Raw genomic sequence first — 20019 nt, 5'->3', positions numbered from 1 at the left:
TTTACATTTCTTGATTAAATTATGAAGAAACAAACCAACATCGGTTTATTGTAGTATAGCAGGTGTCACATTGTTTCTGTCTTTCTGATGCTGCTTGATGTTGCGGTGACTGCCATCGCCACGATGGCATGCTATTGTTGCTTTTGTATTCTTATAAATTGTCAAGTAACATGGTAACCTGATTATTGTATATCATGAAGTAATTTCTCGGTACGTTTCTAGCATTGGTCTTGTTTCGTTTTTTGTTTATTTTCAGCCAAGCATGTCTAGATATACTTTACCAATCTTGAGCTATCTCATTCAAAATATTATTATGCCCTATATTTATATCATTATCATACAAAATTTTTGTTTTCTTATGTGGAAATGTTGTAGTCCTATATTTGTGTTGTTGTTTTGAAACTATTGTACTACACATAGATTAATGTTCATTTATAACTTTTTAAGGTGTAATTCCAAAATTCAAGAAATATTGTTGTCAAAATAAATACTCCCTCCGTTTTTAACATATGTCATTTTAGAGAAAGTTTTATGTTCTAAATTATGACGTTTTCGATTTTCTATGTAGAATTTATTAACATTTAATGTTATATGACCAATGATAATATACTTTCTATTTTATTATTGGTTGATTTGTAGTTAAATAGATAATTAATGATATTTTTGTTTAGAAAATATAAAAAAATAATGATTTTTTAATATATGTGTACAATTATAAAATGATTTATATTAAAAATTGGAAGGAATATTGTTGTCAAACTTTTGATTAGATTGAAGTAAAATATTTATTTTTAATAATTTATGGTCACATAAAAAAGAACGTCAGATTTCAAGACAATTTAGTGTTGTCAAAGGATGTAACTTATATCAATTCAAAAAAAAAGAAAAAAAAACTTATATCAATTCAGATTTCATTTATGCCGTGGAATCTGGGTCATGTGAGAATGGAGATAACGTGAGTAGGTGGGCAGAGAAATACTGTAAGAGTTTTAAAAGGCGTTAAATAGATAATCGTTTTTTTTTCTGAACGCGCAGTGACTACACCCAATGATAAACAGCCCAAAGTATTTTCAATGTTACCAAAAGCAATTCCTTGTGCGCTGACGTGGCGAGCTCTCGTTTCTTTTGTGCTGACGTGGCACTCTATATGAAGAGAACATTCTCCTTTATATATATAGATTCTGAAACAGATTAAACATGACACATAAATCACATTTGATAGCCAGTACGTTGGAGAACTCTTTATATTGACATTCAGGGATCCATTCCTGCTTCCAGAATATGCCTTTCACATTCCATCTCCTTAAACACAGCTTCCCATAAACGTTTCCTATTGATGATCCGAGCGCTAAAGACATCGCCCATATAGTGATAGACCACCGCCCGCACCGAAGATTCCGAACCAAAAATACCAGACCCTTTCCACAAATGAGAGCCGTAACATATACAGCAAGATGACTTAATAAAACCAAACACCACAAACTCAAACATCCAGTATTATTCCATGTCTTAATAAGAAACAGCATAAGCAACACAAATCCATCATCCCCCATCCTCGTAACCCCAACTAAAGCTCCATACGTAAGACAATTTATTTGAATAATTAAAAGACCACTCCCATGAACCAATTCCCTCTTACTTATCCTTATTGTAATTAAACCTTGATCCATAATCTTAAAATTTAAGATTCAGCGACTTCGGGTTTGAAGGCCCCTTACTCTCCACCGGTTTACCACTCTCACCTTGACGAGTTCCCATCTTAGCTACAGCTTTTTTGCGTGGAGAAAGAAGCGCACTTGCCATCCTCATCTTGGTACTGCCCGCAATACTAACGGTAGGCTTGAACAGTCGCTTGCGGTTACTCTGCCTCGTCGCCATGTTTCCTGTTGCCGTGTCTTTGTTGTTATTAACCTCACCGCTCACCATCTCTTCCTCCTCCTCTGTGTGTCCCTGCACTCCATTGACCTCTAAGACTTTCTCTGCTTCCTCCTCTGAAAGAGTCTGGAACTCTTCTTCTGTCTCCAGCTCCACCCCACTCTCCAGAATGGTAGCATTGATAGCCTCTAATTCCATGTCAATATCCTCTGCCATGCTATCCTGTTTCTCCATCAATCCCTGCAACTTAAGTAAACCCATCTCCTCCTCAGTAGCCTCCATTATCACCTCGGATCCTTCCGCTTGCGTCTTGGCTAACTCAAGTTGAAACTCCGCAGTAGCTGTGGTCACAACTTCATCTCCAGCGCTCTTAATCTCTCCTTCTTCTCGGGCTTCCGGAGTTATAGTCCTCTGACGTTGATCCTCTCTTGGTCGATCCACAGACGTCCTGATACGTGCCTCTTGATCCCCAACTCCCCCACCTGGAGCTCCACTTCTTCCCTCATCCCTCCGTGTGGTTTTGTACCGAAAACCCTCACCATCTCCTCTGTAATTGCCATGATGAGTAGGAGGCTTCCTAGATCCCCTCTCAGCTACCTTGACCCACTTAGATTCAACTGCATCAACGGCCTTTCCCTTTCCTTTTCCATAGTACTCACGAGTGTCTCTCTCTTTGTTCTGTTCTCTCGCTTGCCCGTTTATGACAACACCTTTGTAACTGCGAGCTCGTTCCTCATGCTTGACACCATCAAACCATGCCCTATTGCATTCCCTGATCACCCTCCTTCGCTCTGGACTCAACTTAGAATTCTTCTCATCCAGTGGGCATAGCTCCTCCTTGTGGCAAAGACTAGCACAAAGCTTACAGTGCCCAAATAGTTTCTCGTATCTCAGAGATACCACCACTTCCTCCCCATCATAGAATTCTCCTCCTTTAAAGTCCACCGTCGTCTCGAGACACAACTCCTTAAAGGCGTCAAGCACTACTTGGACCCGGTTATGCTTCACATCAACCGCAACCACTCTCCCCAAAGCTCCACCGATGCTCTCGAAGGTCGGGATTGTCCTAAACTCAAGCGGTACGCCAATGACTCGTATCCAGAACATGATCTCTGAGGGAAAGGACTTGGACTGTTTTGGTTGCCACCTTGCCAAGGCCAGCATCCAGTAGTCAAAATGATAAGGCTGCTGCTTCAACACCACTTCAAGTTCCTCCTCTGTCTTGAAGTCAAACTGAAATTTTCCAAAGCCCAAGTCGCTACCCGTTACCCTCTCCTCCAATTTCCAAATCTTTGGAAGATTTGTGAAAAGCGCCTTCATCTCCTGCTCCTCCGGATTCATGCATCTCCCAATCAACGTCTTGGAGTAGGTTTTGATCAATGCTGAATTGTCAAAATGCGCCACTGAAATCTTCAATCTCTTGCGCATGCCCTCACCATTCCTCAACTCCTCCCCGTGTGTCAACATCTGACTCTGCGTCATAATAATCACAAAGAAAAAGAACGTTTGACCTTTGAGATGATAATATAAAAACGCACTGATACACCAATGATGCACTATTATCATTCTCTTATATTGACCCCAATTTTCCATATATTCCATCACCAAATAATCCATCATTAACCCATATCTCCTTGATTTGATACTCATCGATCTCGATCCCCAAAGATATCCAAACACCCCATTTCCAATAAGGTAAAGCCGATCAATCTCCATTAAGAATAAGAGGAAAATTAAAAAATCACGATCTAAATTACAACCTGTAAAGATCCTGAGTTCCGTCATGAAGCCGTCCAAGCTCCATCGTCCTTGTAGACAAATCTGGAATTTCCATAAGGATCCGCAGATCTCCTTTTCGATTCCCATAGCGATCCCTAATCTAGCCAAATAAAAGTCTTTATTCCCACAATCCGTGTTTTGATCATGATAGATCCAATCCCGTACTCGAATTCCTGGGTCCCATCTTCGTGAAATCATCAAAACCTAAAAAAAAAAAAAACATTGATGTTTTGTATTCTATTTTATATATATTATTTTATGATTTAGTTGAAATATCTTTTGTTAACAACATTTGTTATTATTTTTTAACATTTTTAAGTGATATAAAGCTTTAAAATGTAAGATTTAATGTTTAAAAATGTTTTATTTTAATTATTAATAGTTTCATTTAAGTTATTTTTGTAACATTTTAGATATATATGAAAATATCAAGTAAATTTGATAGAATTGGGTATGTCACTGTGACACCCCCGATCATAGATGACCGGAAATGACACTGTCGTTGTTCCCCGAAGATCGATCCGAAGTTCCCAGAATAATTCTGATCACCTTAGATCAACAAACTGAGAATACCGACGCTCCTATCGGATATCACTCTAGGCTTTTCAACCCGACAAGAAATATTCGATAGGTTGTTTGTCCCGGACAAAGACTAATATCATGTGAGAACTAGTAGTTTATAAAACATTCTCCATACCTTATTTATTTACTTTAAAATTTTACAAACCGTTATAGTTTTATCATACGGCCTATCGTCCAACAACGTTTTACAGTAAATATTCGTTGCAAGGACAACCGTCATTACAGCCATGTCTTTTTCAGATCCTAAATACCTGAACCGACCCGGACCCGAGAAGAACCGATCCGAACCCGAACCAAAAATTTCTAAGTACCTATTGGGTCTAAATATTTAGGACCCGAAAGATCCAGACCCGAAAGAAACCGGTCCGAACCCGACCCGAAGACCCGAATGCCCAGACCTGTCTTGGTCGAAGAGGATAACCAGAATCTCCCAAATAATACTTTCCAAAAGGTGCAGTTGAAAATTGATGTGGCCCCTTCATTGCTAGTGCTAGAACTTTTACGTCATGAACTGATCCCAGAATATCTATATATGCATATGTAAACAACATGTCCACATTGCATATAGCTAAAATATTTATACTCGTGTTATTTTTCCGGTTCTAATATTTTTCTGAAATTTTCCCCATAATAGTGACATGAACATGTGTTTCATCGATAGCACCAATGAATCCTTCAAAGTAAGGCCAAAATCTATTGGATTATAATCTAGGATGAGGTTGTGTGAGCTCATCTAGACGATGTATAAGAAAATGAACTGCTATCTTTTCGAGAGCACTCAACACTTCATGGAATTTCCTGCTTATGGTTTCCTGTGCAATACTAAGTAAAACAAAAAAAAAATAGAAAATATAGCTTATGTGTATGAAATAGTAAAAGAAATAACAAGAACTAATTTTATTGATAAGTTAAGATAATTTCTATGAGTTTTTTTTTATTACATCAATTTATTATTAGATAAAAATAACATTCAGACATTTTATAATAGTTTCAGTAAAATAAAGTTTTGTTTAATAAAATATTTAAATATCGTTATAATTTTAGTAAAACTATGCTGTGTTATAATTAAAATAGATGAAATATGCCTTATGTATACCTTAGGTATTATATAGATGTGCTCAGGAATTATTTCTAGGAATCAAGCATGCCTTAGGTAGAGTGCCTTACGTATTATCCTAGTACCAAAATGTCTTGTGTATGTTTTACAGCAAAACAAACTTAAGTTATTTTGTAATTGTAAATAAATGTAACAAAAATTTCAAGCCAAAAACTAGAAAATTGGTTTTTGGTTTTTGTTTACAAATGGACAGTTATTCTAAAAAGTAGTTTTTTTAAATTTTAGAAAAGCTACTATTCAAAAAGTTTGATTGGACGAAAAATAGTTTTTAGAAAAAACAAAAATTAAAAACTATTCTATAAACTAGCTTTTGCCCAACGTGAATTAGCTAACTTTAATTTTCCTATTTATCATTTTATTTATTATTTTATTTATTTTCGATGGTTTTTTCTTTAACTTTTGTTTCGTTTTTATGCTCTTTTTCCACTTTCTTACGTTCACGGTTCACCTAACAATCATATCGTAAAAAAATTCTTATACTTACTTTATTAATATTAGATAAGTGATTGTGCATACAACTAGATCAATTATTTTGATCCCAACACTCAAAAATATTCGATCATATGTTTTCATACTAGATTATGTTAATTTGAACTAATAATAAAACTATGAAATAAAGCAATAAATGAATTTTTTAATCATAATGACAAATGGTGGACGATCATATTCATATAATTTTGAACATTATGTTCCATATTTTTTCATTATCAAAATTTAATAAACAAGTTTTTGTAAATTTTTATTTGTATATAATGTTTCAAAGTTCTAATAACTCATCATTGATACTGATAAATTTATGTGTTATGATGATAATATTTTATATCTTTACTAATTTAAGAAAACCCAAAAAGTTTTGTTAAATTTATAAAACGAATAAACGAACTTTTTTTATCAAATTTAAAATATTGATAATTTCACTAATAAACTGTTAATAAATATCATTTTATATATAAGATAAACATTCTGGTATTTATATATTATAAAAATAGAAAAAATATTTAAAAATAAAAATTTAATTTAAAATTATTATTTTAATTAATTTTCTGGAAAATTCTCATTAAAATGATAACCACAAACATAGGTATGCAAAAGTTATTTAGAAACAAAATTTCATATCTTAATTTGTTTTATTTGTAGATATATTTTATTATTATCATTCTTATTATTATTTATTTTTAATTTTTAATTTTTCAAAAAATTGAAAAAATTAGAATCCAAAATCTCAAATCTAAAATCACCATTCAAGTTTTTCCAAAAACTAAAATCTACAAGTAAATAAAAAAAAATTAAAATTAAAAACCAAAATCTAAAAATTAGGCAAACAATCATCACCTTAATTTCTAAAGTAAATTTTTTTGACTATAGATGCAATAAATATTAGAGGTTACAGAATACTACATTGCATAAAAATACATAATGTTGTAAAAAAAATTAAACCATCATGAAATAAAAAGATATTTATTGTATTTTAAAATAGTTTATTTATTTTAATAATTAAATAAGTTAATAATTTGTAATTATTAATTAGTAAAAATGCATATTTTTAATAAAAAAAAAGTTAAAACAGTATTAAACAAATGATTTACCTTTTAAAACCAATTCAGTAGTATTTAATCAGCGTTAGAAATTGCGACTAGTGAGAATCGGGTATAGACACCAGCGTTTTATTATATCTCTCTTGGCTCAACAACCCTAGGGAACCTTCAGACCGGTTTAACAAAACAAAAGAGCTTCGCTACTCCTTCTCTCTCTGCGCCGCGCTATCTCTGAATCTCGCTAACCCTCAACCGATTCATTCATCCCTCTCCGCACGTAAGGTAAACGCCTCTCTCGATTCTCCTCTCAAACACACAGTATCGCTTTCTCGTCCTTAGGTCTGTGCCGATCTCGAAAATCGTAGATAGATTTGTTAAACCTAAAACTGATTCCGTTCGATTGCAGATAATTTATCGATGGGGCGGAAGAAGCCGAGTGCTCGTGGTGGAGACGATGAACCCACTGCTTCATCTCTCGTTGGTGGCGCTAAATCCAAGAAGAAGTCCGTTCAAATCGACGACGATGAGTACTCCGTAGGAACGGAGCTCTCTGAGGATCCGCCTAAAGGTGAGGAAGACAAGGTTGTAATCACTGGGAAGAAGAAGAGTAAGAAAGGGAATAAGAAAGGTGCGCTTCAGGATGATGAGGAAGACGATGTTGTCCCGGAGATTGCTTTTGAAGGGAAGAAGAAGAAGTCTAAGTCTAAGAAAGGTGGTGGCTCTGTTAGCTTTGCTTTGCTAGATGATGATGAAGGTGATAAGGATGATGAAGATGATAAAGTGGAGGATGAGCCTGTCATGAGTAACAAGGGTAAGAAAGGTGGTAATTCGTTTGCGGCTTCAGCTTTCGATGCACTTGGTGGTGATGATGAAGATGACGAGGAAGCGGAAAAAGATGAGGAGGAGGTGTCTCCCATCACCTTCTCTGGTAAGAAGAAGTCTTCTAAATCGTCCAAGAAGAGTGCTAATTCATTTGCGGCTGCTTTACTTGATGATGATGATGATGAAGAGGAGACTAATGCCGTTGAGGAGGAAGAGAGTCCTGAGATCATGTTTACTGGTAAGAAGAAGTCGTCTAAGAAGAAGGGCAGTAGTGTTTTGGCCTCGTTAGGTGATGATGACTCGATGCTAGGAAGTGAAGTTGCTGAGGAAATAAGTAAGGATAAAGCTTCGGATACTAAGAGTGCAGAGGTTGTAGAACCTGCGAAGAGTAAGAAAAAGAAGAAGAATAATAAGAGTGGAAGGACAGTACAGGAAGAAGATGATTTGGACAAACTTCTTGCAGAACTTGGAGAAGGCCCAGCTTCTGGAAAACCTGCTTCATCCCAGCCCGAAGAAGATAAATTTCAAGCTCAGGCTCAGCCAGTTGCACCTGTAGAGAATGCTGGTGAGAAGGAAGAAGAAGAAGAGAGTGCTGCAGCGAAGAAAAGGAGAAAGAAGAAGGAGAAAGAGAAGGAAAAGAAAGCAGCAGCTGCAACCTCTTCTGTGGAGGCTAAGGAGGACAAGCAAGAAGAATCAGTAGCTGAGCCACTGCAGGGGAAGAAGAAGGATGCAAAGGGTAAAGCAGCTGAGAAGAAACTTCCGAAACATGTTAGAGAGATGCAAGAGGCTCTTGCACGAAGGCAAGAAGCTGAAGAGAGAAAGAAGAAGGAAGAGGAGGAGAAATTGAGAAAGGAGGAAGAGGAGCGTCTTAGGCAGGAAGAGCTTGAGAGGCAAGCTGAGGAGGCTAAGCGCAAGAAGAAGGAAAAGGAAAAGGAGAAACTTTTGAGGAAGAAGCTAGAGGGCAAGCTTCTAACAGCAAAGCAAAAGAGTGAAGCTCTTAAGAGGGAGGCTTTTAAGAACCAGTTGCTTGCTAATGGTGGAGGTCTCCCACTTGCAGATGAGGGCGAGCCTGCCACAAAGCGTCCCGTTTATGCCAACAAGAAAAAGTCAGCTCGCCAAAAGGGCAATGACTCTGCCTCTGTTCAGGTGGAAGAGGAGGTAGACCCAAAAGAGAGTCATGCAGATGAGCCAGATACTTTAGGTGAAGTGGGTTCAGCAGAAACTGAAAAGGTTGATTTAGTAGAGTCAGCAGACACTGATGAGAAATCAGGTACTGCTGATGTAGCTGCAGAGAATGGGGCTGAGGAAGATGAGGAAGAAGATGAATGGGATGCAAAAAGCTGGGGGGATGATGTTGATCTTAAGTTCAAAGGTGATTTCGATGATGAAGAGGACAAAGCTCAGCCTGTAGTGAAGAAAGATATGAATGACGCTGTCTCAAAGACGCAAGATTCAGGTTAGTATGACTCTGGTTCTCTGCCCGTTTTTAATGTTCCATTGGTTATCTGTTTTTATTCTAATCTTCTGAATTTTTACACAGGCCCTGAAACGGTAAAACCAACTGCTAAACCAGCAGGTACGGAAAACCCAACAGCACCTGCCACTAAAACTTTACCTGGAGTGGAAGATGCTGCACGTGGAAAACGTGCTACCCGGGCAAAAGATGCCTCTAAGAAAGGCAAAGGCTTAGCTTCCAGTGAACCCAAAGAGGGTGAAGAAAATCTCCGCTCTCCCATTTGCTGCATCATGGGCCATGTCGATACTGGTAAAACAAAGCTGTTGGATTGCATCAGAGGAACAAATGTACAGGAAGGCGAGGCTGGAGGTATAACTCAGCAGATTGGCGCAACATATTTCCCTGCGGAAAACATCCGAGAGAGAACCAGGGAACTGAAAGCCGATGCAAAACTTAAGGTGCCAGGTCTATTGGTTATTGATACACCTGGTCACGAGTCCTTCACGAATCTGCGGTCAAGGGGTTCAAGTTTGTGCGACCTTGCAATTTTGGTGGTTGACATAATGCATGGGTTGGAGCCACAAACCATAGAATCTCTAAATCTATTGAGAATGAGGGACACAGAGTTCATTGTTGCTTTGAATAAGGTGAGACTGCTTGTCATTCTGCTGGATCAGAGTTTTTGTTCTCTGTTTGTTAATTCCTTTGTTGATAATTAATCCTTTCATCCTCCAGGTGGATAGGCTATATGGATGGAAAACATGCAAGAATGCTCCTATCGTAAAGGCAATGAAGCAGCAAACTAAAGATGTTGTAAATGAATTTAACATGAGGCTCACTGGGGTAAGTTAATACGTCTAGAGTTTTTTATGCACGGCTTGAGCTATCACTTAAGGTGTTTCGTTCGTATTTCAGATTATAACTCAGTTCAAGGAGCAAGGTCTCAACACTGAGCTTTACTACAAGAATAAAGAAATGGGAGAAACTTTCAGTATTGTTCCTACCAGTGCTATTACGTATGAATATCTGTTCATCTCTTCAATTTACATCTTAAGCGACAACTCATCCATCCTAAATAGTTGGCTAACTTTGGTTCTTTATATTTCAGTGGGGAAGGGATCCCAGATCTTTTGCTGTTGTTGGTTAATTGGGCTCAGAAAACAATGGTTGAGAAGCTTACATATGTTGATGACGTGCAGGTATCTCATCTCTCTTTTAGGGATTTTTTTCTTTCTAACTACTTCAGTATGATAATTCTTAACCCTATCTTGAAATGGTCGAACAGTGTACTGTCCTGGAGGTCAAAGTTATAGAAGGCCATGGAACAACGATTGATGTTGTGTTGGTAAACGGTGTACTTCACGAAGGTGATCAAATCGTCGTGTGTGGGTTACAGGCAAGTATAAACCTTGTGATCTATAACCAAAAAAGTCATGCACTGGGTACACAGTCATAGACTTAGAACTTTGAAACGTAATATTATTTCTTCCTCTTCTGTTTCAGGGACCTATAGTCACAACGATTAGAGCGTTACTGACTCCTCATCCAATGAAGGAGCTACGGGTGAAGGTACCTCCACTTCATTTGTCCTTTGACTGTTATTCCTTCACAGATATGTTTCATTTAAATTGTTTTCTTATTTCTTGGTCTGATGTTTCAGGGTACTTATGTGCATCATAAAGAAATAAAGGCTGCACAGGGTATAAAAATTACAGCGCAGGTGATTGAACAAACTCCACAATTATCTGAGTTGCTAGTTTTTGCAGTTAAATTTAATGATGGTTTGAATCACATCCTGAATACCCTTTCCCTTTTTGGTTTGTGTTTAAAAAAGGGTCTTGAACACGCTATTGCTGGCACTGCTCTGCACGTGATTGGACCTGATGATGACATCGAAGCAATCAAGGAGCAGGCAATGGAAGACATGGAGTCAGTTCTGAGCAGGATTGACAAAAGCGGCGAAGGAGTTTATGTACAAGCGTCTACACTAGGGTCACTTGAAGCGTTGCTTGAATTCTTGAAGTCCCCAGCTGTGAAGATACCTGTAAGTGGCATCGGTATAGGGCCTGTGCATAAGAAGGATATCATGAAGGCGGGAGTGATGCTCGAGAGGAAGAAGGAATACGCTACGATTTTGGCTTTTGACGTGAAAGTGACAACAGACGCTCGTGAGCTCGCAGACGAAATGGGAGTTAAGATCTTCTGCGCTGATATCATCTACCATTTGTTCGATCAGTTTAAGGCGTATATTGAGAGTATCAAAGAGGAGAAGAAGAAGGAATCAGCCGATGAAGCAGTCTTCCCATGTGTCCTTCGGATTTTACCTAACTGTGTGTTCAATAAGAGAGACCCAATAGTCCTTGGAGTTGATGTCGTTGAGGGTATACTTAAGGTAATCCTATTTTTTAAACTCACACACATGTCGACCTCCTATGGTTCACACTTTCTTAACATTTGTTTTTTTAGATTGGAACTCCTATCTGCGTCCCTAGTAGAGAGTTTATCGATATTGGCCGCATTGCCTCTATTGAGAACAATCACAAGCCCGTTGACTATGCGAAGAAGGGCAGCCAGGTGGCTATCAAGGTAATAATGGGATCATTCTCTTCAACAAGCTCGCAAAATTGTCGCTGTGTGTTTCACGCATTCACCTTGCTTTCTCTGTAATACAGATTATTGCTTCAAACCCTGAAGAGCAGAAGATGTTTGGGAGGCATTTTGACATGGAAGATGAGCTTGTGAGTCACATTTCGAGGAGATCTATCGACATTCTCAAAACTAACTACAGGGTAAGTGTAGTCGAACTTGTTTCTCCTTTATTCAAATTCATCATCATGAGTAGAAAAAATGATGCAAGCAATAAAAACAATTTAAAATGCAGGATGAGTTATCCATGGAAGAGTGGAAGCTAGTTGTAAAACTGAAGAACATCTTCAAGATACAGTAGATTCCCCGACACGACATTCAAATGTTTACTTTGGGAGTTTTGAAACACTCACACAGGCCTTGTGATGCTGTGTCTGCGGCGATGCAGAATGAACAGATTATTATCTTCCTGCTTCTGACCCAAGCATTTACAAAGATTTGAGAGAGGTTAAAGAGAGACGAAAGAGTTTTTTTTTCAATGTTATCTTTCTCCCTGAAAAGTGCTGAATAATTGGTTTATGAACTCGTGCTGGCACAAACTTGCAGGGGAATAAGATGTTGAGTTTTGAGATATACAACAAATATTATTCTACCTTGTCGTATGCCTTTTAAAAATAATCTGGAGTGACAAAAATCACATCTACTTTATAAGTCACCGTAGTAGAAGTTTTGGTTAGAGTTTATTCAGATTTTGATAATGCTTTTCCCATTTTTAAATAAATAAATGTCTTAATAAATTTGTGTTTGAAGGATAATTTAAATTGATATATTTTATTAGTCAATACTTAAATAGTGATAAATTGTAAGATCATCCGCAACGGAGGATTTAAATGAATCCTTAGCACATAATCCTAAGCAAATACCAATACAATAATAATATAAAACTTAAATAAGCTAAGGAACAGTCCCTAATTAAGGATTAAAATGAATGAATCTTTGTTGACGTGGCTTTCTTCGTTTTAGGGTTTTCTGTAGTTTCTCTCTCTGTGGTCTTTTTTTTTTCAGTCACTCTCTTTTGAAGATGGGAGCAAATGGTCGGTGGCTGCTCTCCCCTATCTTATTCTTTCTCTTCCACTTTCATTGCCTACTACTTTGTCTTCTCCTACATCTCTCTTTCCAAGAAGCTTCTTTATCCAATACCCTTTAAATCTGAGAAAGCTTGCACCTTTAAGGTGTCTGAGCTCACTAACGATGGAATCCCTGAAACTCATCCTCGATTTCGAAAAGTTCGACGATGGGTTTGTTCAGAAACTCGTCTACGATGCTCTCGTTTGGTCTTCCCTTCACGGCCTTGTCGTCGGTGACAAAACTTATCAGGTTAGTTAATCCTCTCAAAGTTCCTGTCTTTTGATGTTGGGTTCAACGTTTGAGGCAAAAGTCAAAATCTTTGAATCTATGAGTCGTTTGTGTGTAGCTGATTGATTGATCACTTGTTACAGATAGTGTTGATGAGAGGTTTTGATTTACAGAGATCAGGAACAGTTCCAAGGGAGAATGACTTCTTTAAGGTGTTTGGTCCAGCGTTCAAGAGGAACGCGAGGTGGTCTGTTAACACTCGTGTGCTTGATCTGGGAGATAGAACACGCCGGTGAAAGAGGTTGATAGCCAGTGGCGGACCAAGAGCATAACGTACGGGGGCACGTGCCCCCAACTAACTTTTAAATTTCTTTTAACAAATGCTATAAAGTGTATACAAGTGCCCCCAACTCAAAAATAAAATGCAATGGAAATGTTTTTGTGCCTCCTATAAAATATGTTTCTGCATCCGCCACTGTTGATAGCTATTACAACTTCTGGTACGCTTTCAAGAGCTGGAGAGAGTTTCCCGAGGAGGAGGAGCACGATCTCGAGGAGGCGGATTCTCGCGAGGAGAAGAGGTGGATGGAGAGAGAGAACGCGAGGAAAACACAGAAGGCTAGAAAGGAGGAGTACGCTCGGATAAGGACTCTTGTGGACAACGCTTATAAGAAGGACCCGAGGATAGTGAAGAGGAAGGAGGAGGAGAAGGCGAAGAAGCAGGCAAAGAAGGATGAAAAAGTTATGGCCAAGAAGAAGCTGGAGGAAGAAGCTGCTGCAGCTATCGAGGAAGAGAAGAGGAGGAAAGAAGAGGAAGCTAAACTCGCTGCAGAGGCTGCTCAGCAGCAAAAGTAAAACAAGGAGAAGGAGAAGAAGCTTTGTTCCAAGGAACGGAGTCGGCTCAGGACTCTCTCTGCACCTGTTCTGTCCCAGCGTCTGCTTGGCATCTCTGTTGCATACGTGGAGGATCTCTGCATGTCGTTAAACACCGAGCAGCTGAGGAAGCTGTGCGACAAGATGGAGAACAAGGAAGGGCTGAAGCTGGCAAAGGTGCTCAAGAATGGGAACAATGATGAAACTGAGAGTGAAGAAGAAGAAGTGGTTGAAGCTAAGCATAATGGTCATGTAAAAGCCAATGGATTTGCTACTCAGAGCCCTCGAGCTGCTGCAATGGTATGAGAATTTTTGGTTTTTGACAGAGAGAAGAGAAGTTCTAGGGAGAATGGTCTTTCGATTTCTATTTTTTGTTACTGCTGTGTCGATTTCTGTTTTGTCAGTCTCATTGTCTGAGTTTGGAAACTTTAGTTTTGATGGGGAAATTGGTAACGCTCATTCATAACAACAAACTTTGAAAAAGATTGAGAAATCTTCCATACACATTTGATCATACACATTTGATCATATTACATGTCTTAAAAAAAAAATTTATTCCTAAGGACTCTAAATTGGAGAACACCATTAGAGCACCTGCAATGCAGGATTTAAAGTAATCCTTAACTGTTCAAAAAATAATAAAATAATTATGTAGAGCCCGTGTTTTTAGGTTTTTGTGTCACCAAAGTTTCAAATAATCCTTGTTTAAGGATTCTTTCTTATACAATATCGTCACTGTTTGTAGGCCTCAAATGATCATCTCTTTTTTTTCAGCTTAAAAAAAAAATAACAATAAAAAAATCCTAATTACTATTTCTAAAAATTTGTGCACAGATTCACGGTTGCTGATGCCCTTAGATATTCTATTTTGATTAGGATCCTTGACTATTCTAAAAAAAATTAGTTTAATAATGGGATTATTTGTGAAATAACCAAGAAAATAAACAAAATTAGTTTTTTGGAGAGAAAGTAGAGAGAGATTGGAAGATAAAAGGGGAGAGAGAGTGTGCTTTTGGTTGTTTAGTTAATTTTATTTTTTTTCTTAGTTACTGGGTGCAATTTTCCTTTAATAATCATAAGGACGAGATGCTCTAACTTGTATAATGTATTAAATATATAGAATTAGTGGTACTGGTTTCAATATGTGTTTAAAATTTGTCTCAAAATTAGTTTTTCTTTCAAAATAATATTTTTTTACTTAAACCGTTACTTATGGCAATAAAATATCTTCTTTTGTTCTGGATAATAAGAGATGTGGTATGTATAACTAAAAGCAAGCTGCTCCTCTTTTTATGGAGATGTGAAAAAGCATGAATGGGAATCATACGTAAGATAATATATGGTATACGACAACAAATTTAAAGCGGTTCTCCTTTTTTTTAACTTTATGAACGTTGTTGAGATCATCGATATGTTGCGTTCAACGTTACAAGTGATCTACCAAAATGTGGTCCATTGCTTTACTGTATATCCTTTATTTGTTCGAAGCATCATTTTCCGTCTATTCTTAAGTTAAATCATCTAAATATTTTTTTTTCATCTAAATATTTATTTGCTTCAATAATTCAAAACAACATACATATACACATGCTTATACATATAATATATATATATATATATATATATATATATATGTTGTAATTGGTTTTAAGTTACATGAATAAGATGAATATGATGAATTCAGAAACATGGAATACAAACAAATAGAATAGTACCAGTTACAAAAAATAAAAGAAATGGTAATAAAAGTATCTACATGACATGAATGGTAGTTTTTTTTTTTGCAGGAATATAGTGGAATGAAAATAGAATTAGTTGAAATTAAATAAAAATCTATAATTAATATAAAATTCTTGTTTTATTTTTTATTCTTTTAATTTTTTGCATCCACGAGACTTTTTTGTTTTTGAATGTTTTTCAACTACATTTTATTGCTTTTCACATATTTCGTTCCATTCATTCCTTACATTTTAGTTTTTATTTAGTTCAAATGGTAATATTTTTCTGAAATCTTCATGAACGACTCATTTCAATTAATTTCGTTCCAAAATATGTACATAGCCTATAGTTGCAGCCATAGTTGGACCACGATAAACTAGCACTAGCATATGACATGATCAAATAATATTTTCTTCCCTTTTTAACAACAAGCAAATAATATTTCTTTTGTAAATGGTAACCTGAAATAGAATTTATAAAACATAATAAATGAAATAAGATGAATATAATTAGTTAAAAACTGAAATATTTTCGTTCTGTTCATTCATAATCAAAAGAAGTACAGCATTGTCTATAACAAAAAATTTGAATACTTTTTAAAATGTTAGTGAAATTAAGTATTTCTTTCTATTCATGTCAAATGGCGAAAAATATGGAATTACTAAAATAAGTCATTCTACCTTATTTAATTTCAAAAATTAATAATGTAGTTGCAGCCTTAATGAATTCATTAGAAGTAAGATGTTTCTAATTTAAAATTAGAACAGACACAATTTATTCTACACAAAACACAATACAAAATATATAGAAAGAAAATCAAAACTATATTATATGAAAAACGATATTGTTTCATTAAGATTCCAATTTGACATAAAAGAGCCATCACCGTAATAGTTCCAGGGAATATAAAACGAGCGATCACCGTAATATATAGTTTACAACATCCACCGTAAAACAGGTCTCTCAACATCAGTATCATCACTTACATAAAATTAAAACATATAACCCGCATAATTTAAATACTGGGTTTTGCAGTATGAAGATCATTTGAAGTAGAACAGTATATTCACGTACCGTAAACGTACTGTCGATCGTGTTTCATGGAGTTCCAACATAACCTCACCGTAGAATCCGCAACGCTTACTATATAAACTCTTACAAGAAGATGGTTCACGAACAATTCAGAGTCCATGTAACCCAATGAGCTTAGTTAACCCAAACGTAACCGCCATAGCTAACCACCCTCCAAACAAAACCCTAGCCGACGACCTAACCGCTGGTGCCTTCCCTAACGCCGCTCCTAGCCACCCAAAAACCACAAGCGCCACCGTAACCGCTGCCACAACCGCAACGATCCTCACTCTATACTCCTTCACAAACGCAGCCGCCAAAAGCGGCACAATCGCACCCGCGGAAAACGCTAGCGCAGACGCAGCGGCCGCTTGTAGTGGACTAGGAAGCTTCTCTTTCTCCACTTCACCACTCTCTCTCTCCATCTGAGCCACCTCTATGTCGTACTGAGAGTAAACGGAGACAAACTCTCCTATCGCCATGCTACAAGCCCCGGCCACCATTCCGGCGAATCCTGAGAGAATCATAGCTTTGACGTCATGTTTCACGGCGCCAACACCCATCATCAACGACGCAGTGGAGACAAGACCGTCGTTGGCTCCTAGGACGGCGGCGCGTAGCCATTGAGCGCGTTTCGAGTAGTCTAAGGTTGTTGTTGATTCCTTCTCTATGTCCATGTTACGTTCTTGATCCATTTTTCCCAAAGGAAAATAATATATTTATTTGTGTGTTTTGTTTTTGTTTGGGTAAGAGAATCGAGTAAGTGTGGAGAACACACGTCCATGCTCATTCTATTTATGGAGATTTTTGAGCTTACTTTTGGCTTGGTGGAGACAATATGTGGAGCCTCGCCATTCCTTGTTTTATTTTTTTTTTTTTGGTATTAATTTAAACATTGGAATGAAACAATTTTACTAAGCAGCACTAAGTTAGGGTCTTAGGGATAAACTACTTGAGATAATATTTCAAAAACCATGTTTATAGAAGAAAGACAATTATAAAAATGATGTTGTTGTTGTTTGCGACATGGACCCTTCTTATATTTCAACTTCAACGTGTAGATTAGATACACTATATGATTCGTTTCCATATTATAAAATTAACTGAAATTATGAGTATGCATGTAATCATACACTCTTTTAACTTCTCTCAACCTTCCTACGCTAATCAAGGTCTTCGCTTAATAAGTAGGAAAGCAGATCTACTAATTTTTATTATGAAGTCGAACGAACAACGTTAATATTTGTTTCTAATAAGAAATCGGTTCGAGGATAAAATAATTAGAAAGGAACAAAACATGTAATTACAGATAAAATAATATGTGAAACCAAAGAATGCAGTTACATAAGAAGCTGTTCTGTCCTCTTCATGATCAAAGGCATGCATGATGCATGTTTTTAGGGGAAAAGAACAAAAATAAAGGAAAAAGGAAATTTCAACTTGTTGCATTACTATACGTAATCTTAACACCATTCATCATTACTTACAGATTCTATGATATTATTATCATGTTTATTATTTCTATAGTAATATCTCAAGTCTACTAAATGAAACAATTAGGTACGGTGAGTCAGCTGATATCCTTAATTAGTATTATATAAGGATTCGTGTAACATATAGTTTAAGAGTGTGACCATATAAATTATCTTAATCACTCTAAATTTAATGTATCGTTTCCAAAATAATTCGTTTTTTCTTCTAGTTATTAATATTGAATAATATATTTTTCTCTTTACTTTTTTATTCTTTTGGTAGTTTTTATACTTTCTTACGAGACAAATAAAGGATTCAAAAAGGAAAAAAGAAGGGAAAATGATGAGGCTAATCAATCACACACTGTTTTATTCATTTAATTTTTTAGATTTTAGTAATGTTTGACCAAAAGTTATCAATAATTGTAGATTTTAGTAGTGTTTGACCAAAAGTTATCAAAGTTGAACGGATTTATCACAATATTATATTGAATGGATTCCATCTGTATGTTTTGGGTGTTATACTGTTACTAGTATAACCTCCCGTGCGTAGCACGGATCAATTTAATATTTAAAATTTGTTTGATTATCTTAAAACTTTAACTCAGAATAAATAAAATATTATATCAACAGCATCTGCATTTAAACAAAACAATTGAAAGAGGTAAATTAATAATTCTGGTAGTATTATAAACATGGATACATGTTTGCAATACTTTTCACAAAATAATTAAAATACCAAAATATAAAATATATAGTTATAATACTATATTTATTTCATTACCTTTATCCATGATGTTTGTGCAAAATATCAAATACTTAATATAACATAATATTTAAATTTTGAATGTGATACGGTGTATCTTATAAATTTAATCACTTTTATATATCTTTAGTTTAAATTATTATTTCATCTACACTTCATGTTTAATTATCTAGAATCTTTTTTTGAAAAACATAAACTTAAACAAAATTATACCATGTTACTTATTTTGATAGGTTTTTTAATTTTTAAGATCTCATTTTACAAATTATTTTGATACTTATTTGCTTTTTATAAAAGCGAAAACATTTTTCTTAAATTACTACTTAAGGTTTTAGGAGAAATATTGGTTTTATTCAAGAATCTTATTTCCTTTATGTTTTACATATTTTTTTAATACTTATTTTGATAGTTTTTTGGCTCATATTTTGATAGGTTTTTGAATTTTTAAGATCTAATTTTACAAATTATATTGATACTTATTTGCTTTAAAAAAAAGAAATATTTTTACTATTTAAGGTTTTAGGAGAAATATTGGTTTTATTCATAAATCTTATTCGCTTTATATTTTACAAATTTTTTTTAAACTACCGAGTAAAAACTTGATAAATTTCTAAATTAATTGTAAAAATGATTTGAAATTGCATTATTTCGGAGGTAAAACGATTTTGAAACAGAATCACTTTTACAACTTAAATGGTCAATAGATCATTTACTGCATTAAAATTTTGAGGCTGTATATACTTTTTTAATGGATAAAAAGTAAACAATTTTTTTTACCTGGAATTCTAAATGGTCAAACGTTTTGCATTTTACCATGTAATCCATTTGTCTTCAAGCTTCCCAACTTTACCCAGGAACAGATCTGATCCAAAATAATTATTTGATTTCTCATACGTTCTTCTTCTTCAAACAGCTATAATAATTTCAAAGTGAACAATAAAAAATATTTGTGCTATTCTTTTACTTTACTTTTGCATAATGAGTTTCATATGAATATGTTGCATACCACC

The 20019-nt window shown here is 35.7% G+C and overlaps 3 protein-coding genes across 4 annotated transcripts; 2 read left to right on the top strand and 1 right to left on the bottom strand.

Moving 5' to 3' along the window:
* Window positions 1-6949: 6949 nt before the first annotated feature.
* On the top strand, window positions 6950-12407 carry LOC103853047 (eukaryotic translation initiation factor 5B). Its single transcript, XM_009129950.3, has 13 exons — window positions 6950-7170; window positions 7295-9166; window positions 9251-9813; window positions 9902-10009; window positions 10082-10182; window positions 10275-10365; window positions 10452-10562; window positions 10670-10735; window positions 10827-10886; window positions 11001-11558; window positions 11633-11752; window positions 11839-11955; window positions 12048-12407. The coding sequence occupies exons 2-13, from the start codon at window positions 7306-7308 to the stop codon at window positions 12111-12113; spliced, it is 3822 nt and encodes a 1273-aa protein (XP_009128198.2). The 5' UTR covers window positions 6950-7170; window positions 7295-7305; the 3' UTR covers window positions 12114-12407.
* A 293-nt stretch (window positions 12408-12700) lies between these two features.
* LOC103853045 (glutathione synthetase, chloroplastic) lies at window positions 12701-14497 on the top strand. Of its 2 annotated transcripts, none has more exons than XM_009129949.3 (2): window positions 12701-13129; window positions 13282-14497. In XM_009129949.3, the coding sequence occupies exons 1-2, from the start codon at window positions 13004-13006 to the stop codon at window positions 13402-13404; spliced, it is 249 nt and encodes an 82-aa protein (XP_009128197.1). In that variant the 5' UTR covers window positions 12701-13003; the 3' UTR covers window positions 13405-14497. The 2 variants fall into 2 exon arrangements, with proteins under 2 accessions (XP_009128197.1, XP_009128196.1); XM_009129948.3 differs by having other exon boundaries at window positions 13252-14497.
* Window positions 14498-16480: 1983 nt separating this feature from the next.
* LOC103853044 (vacuolar iron transporter homolog 2) lies at window positions 16481-20003 on the bottom strand. Its single transcript, XM_033285759.1, has one exon. The coding sequence runs from the start codon at window positions 17464-17466 to the stop codon at window positions 16882-16884; it is 585 nt and encodes a 194-aa protein (XP_033141650.1). The 5' UTR covers window positions 17467-20003; the 3' UTR covers window positions 16481-16881.
* Window positions 20004-20019: the final 16 nt, after the last annotated feature.

Source organism: Brassica rapa, chromosome A02, assembly GCF_000309985.2.
Source record: "Brassica rapa cultivar Chiifu-401-42 chromosome A02, CAAS_Brap_v3.01, whole genome shotgun sequence".
Classification (NCBI taxonomy): domain Eukaryota; kingdom Viridiplantae; phylum Streptophyta; class Magnoliopsida; order Brassicales; family Brassicaceae; genus Brassica; species Brassica rapa.
The sequence above is the reverse complement of the archived record's forward strand: the minus strand, read 5'-3'. Positions and strand labels throughout refer to the sequence as shown.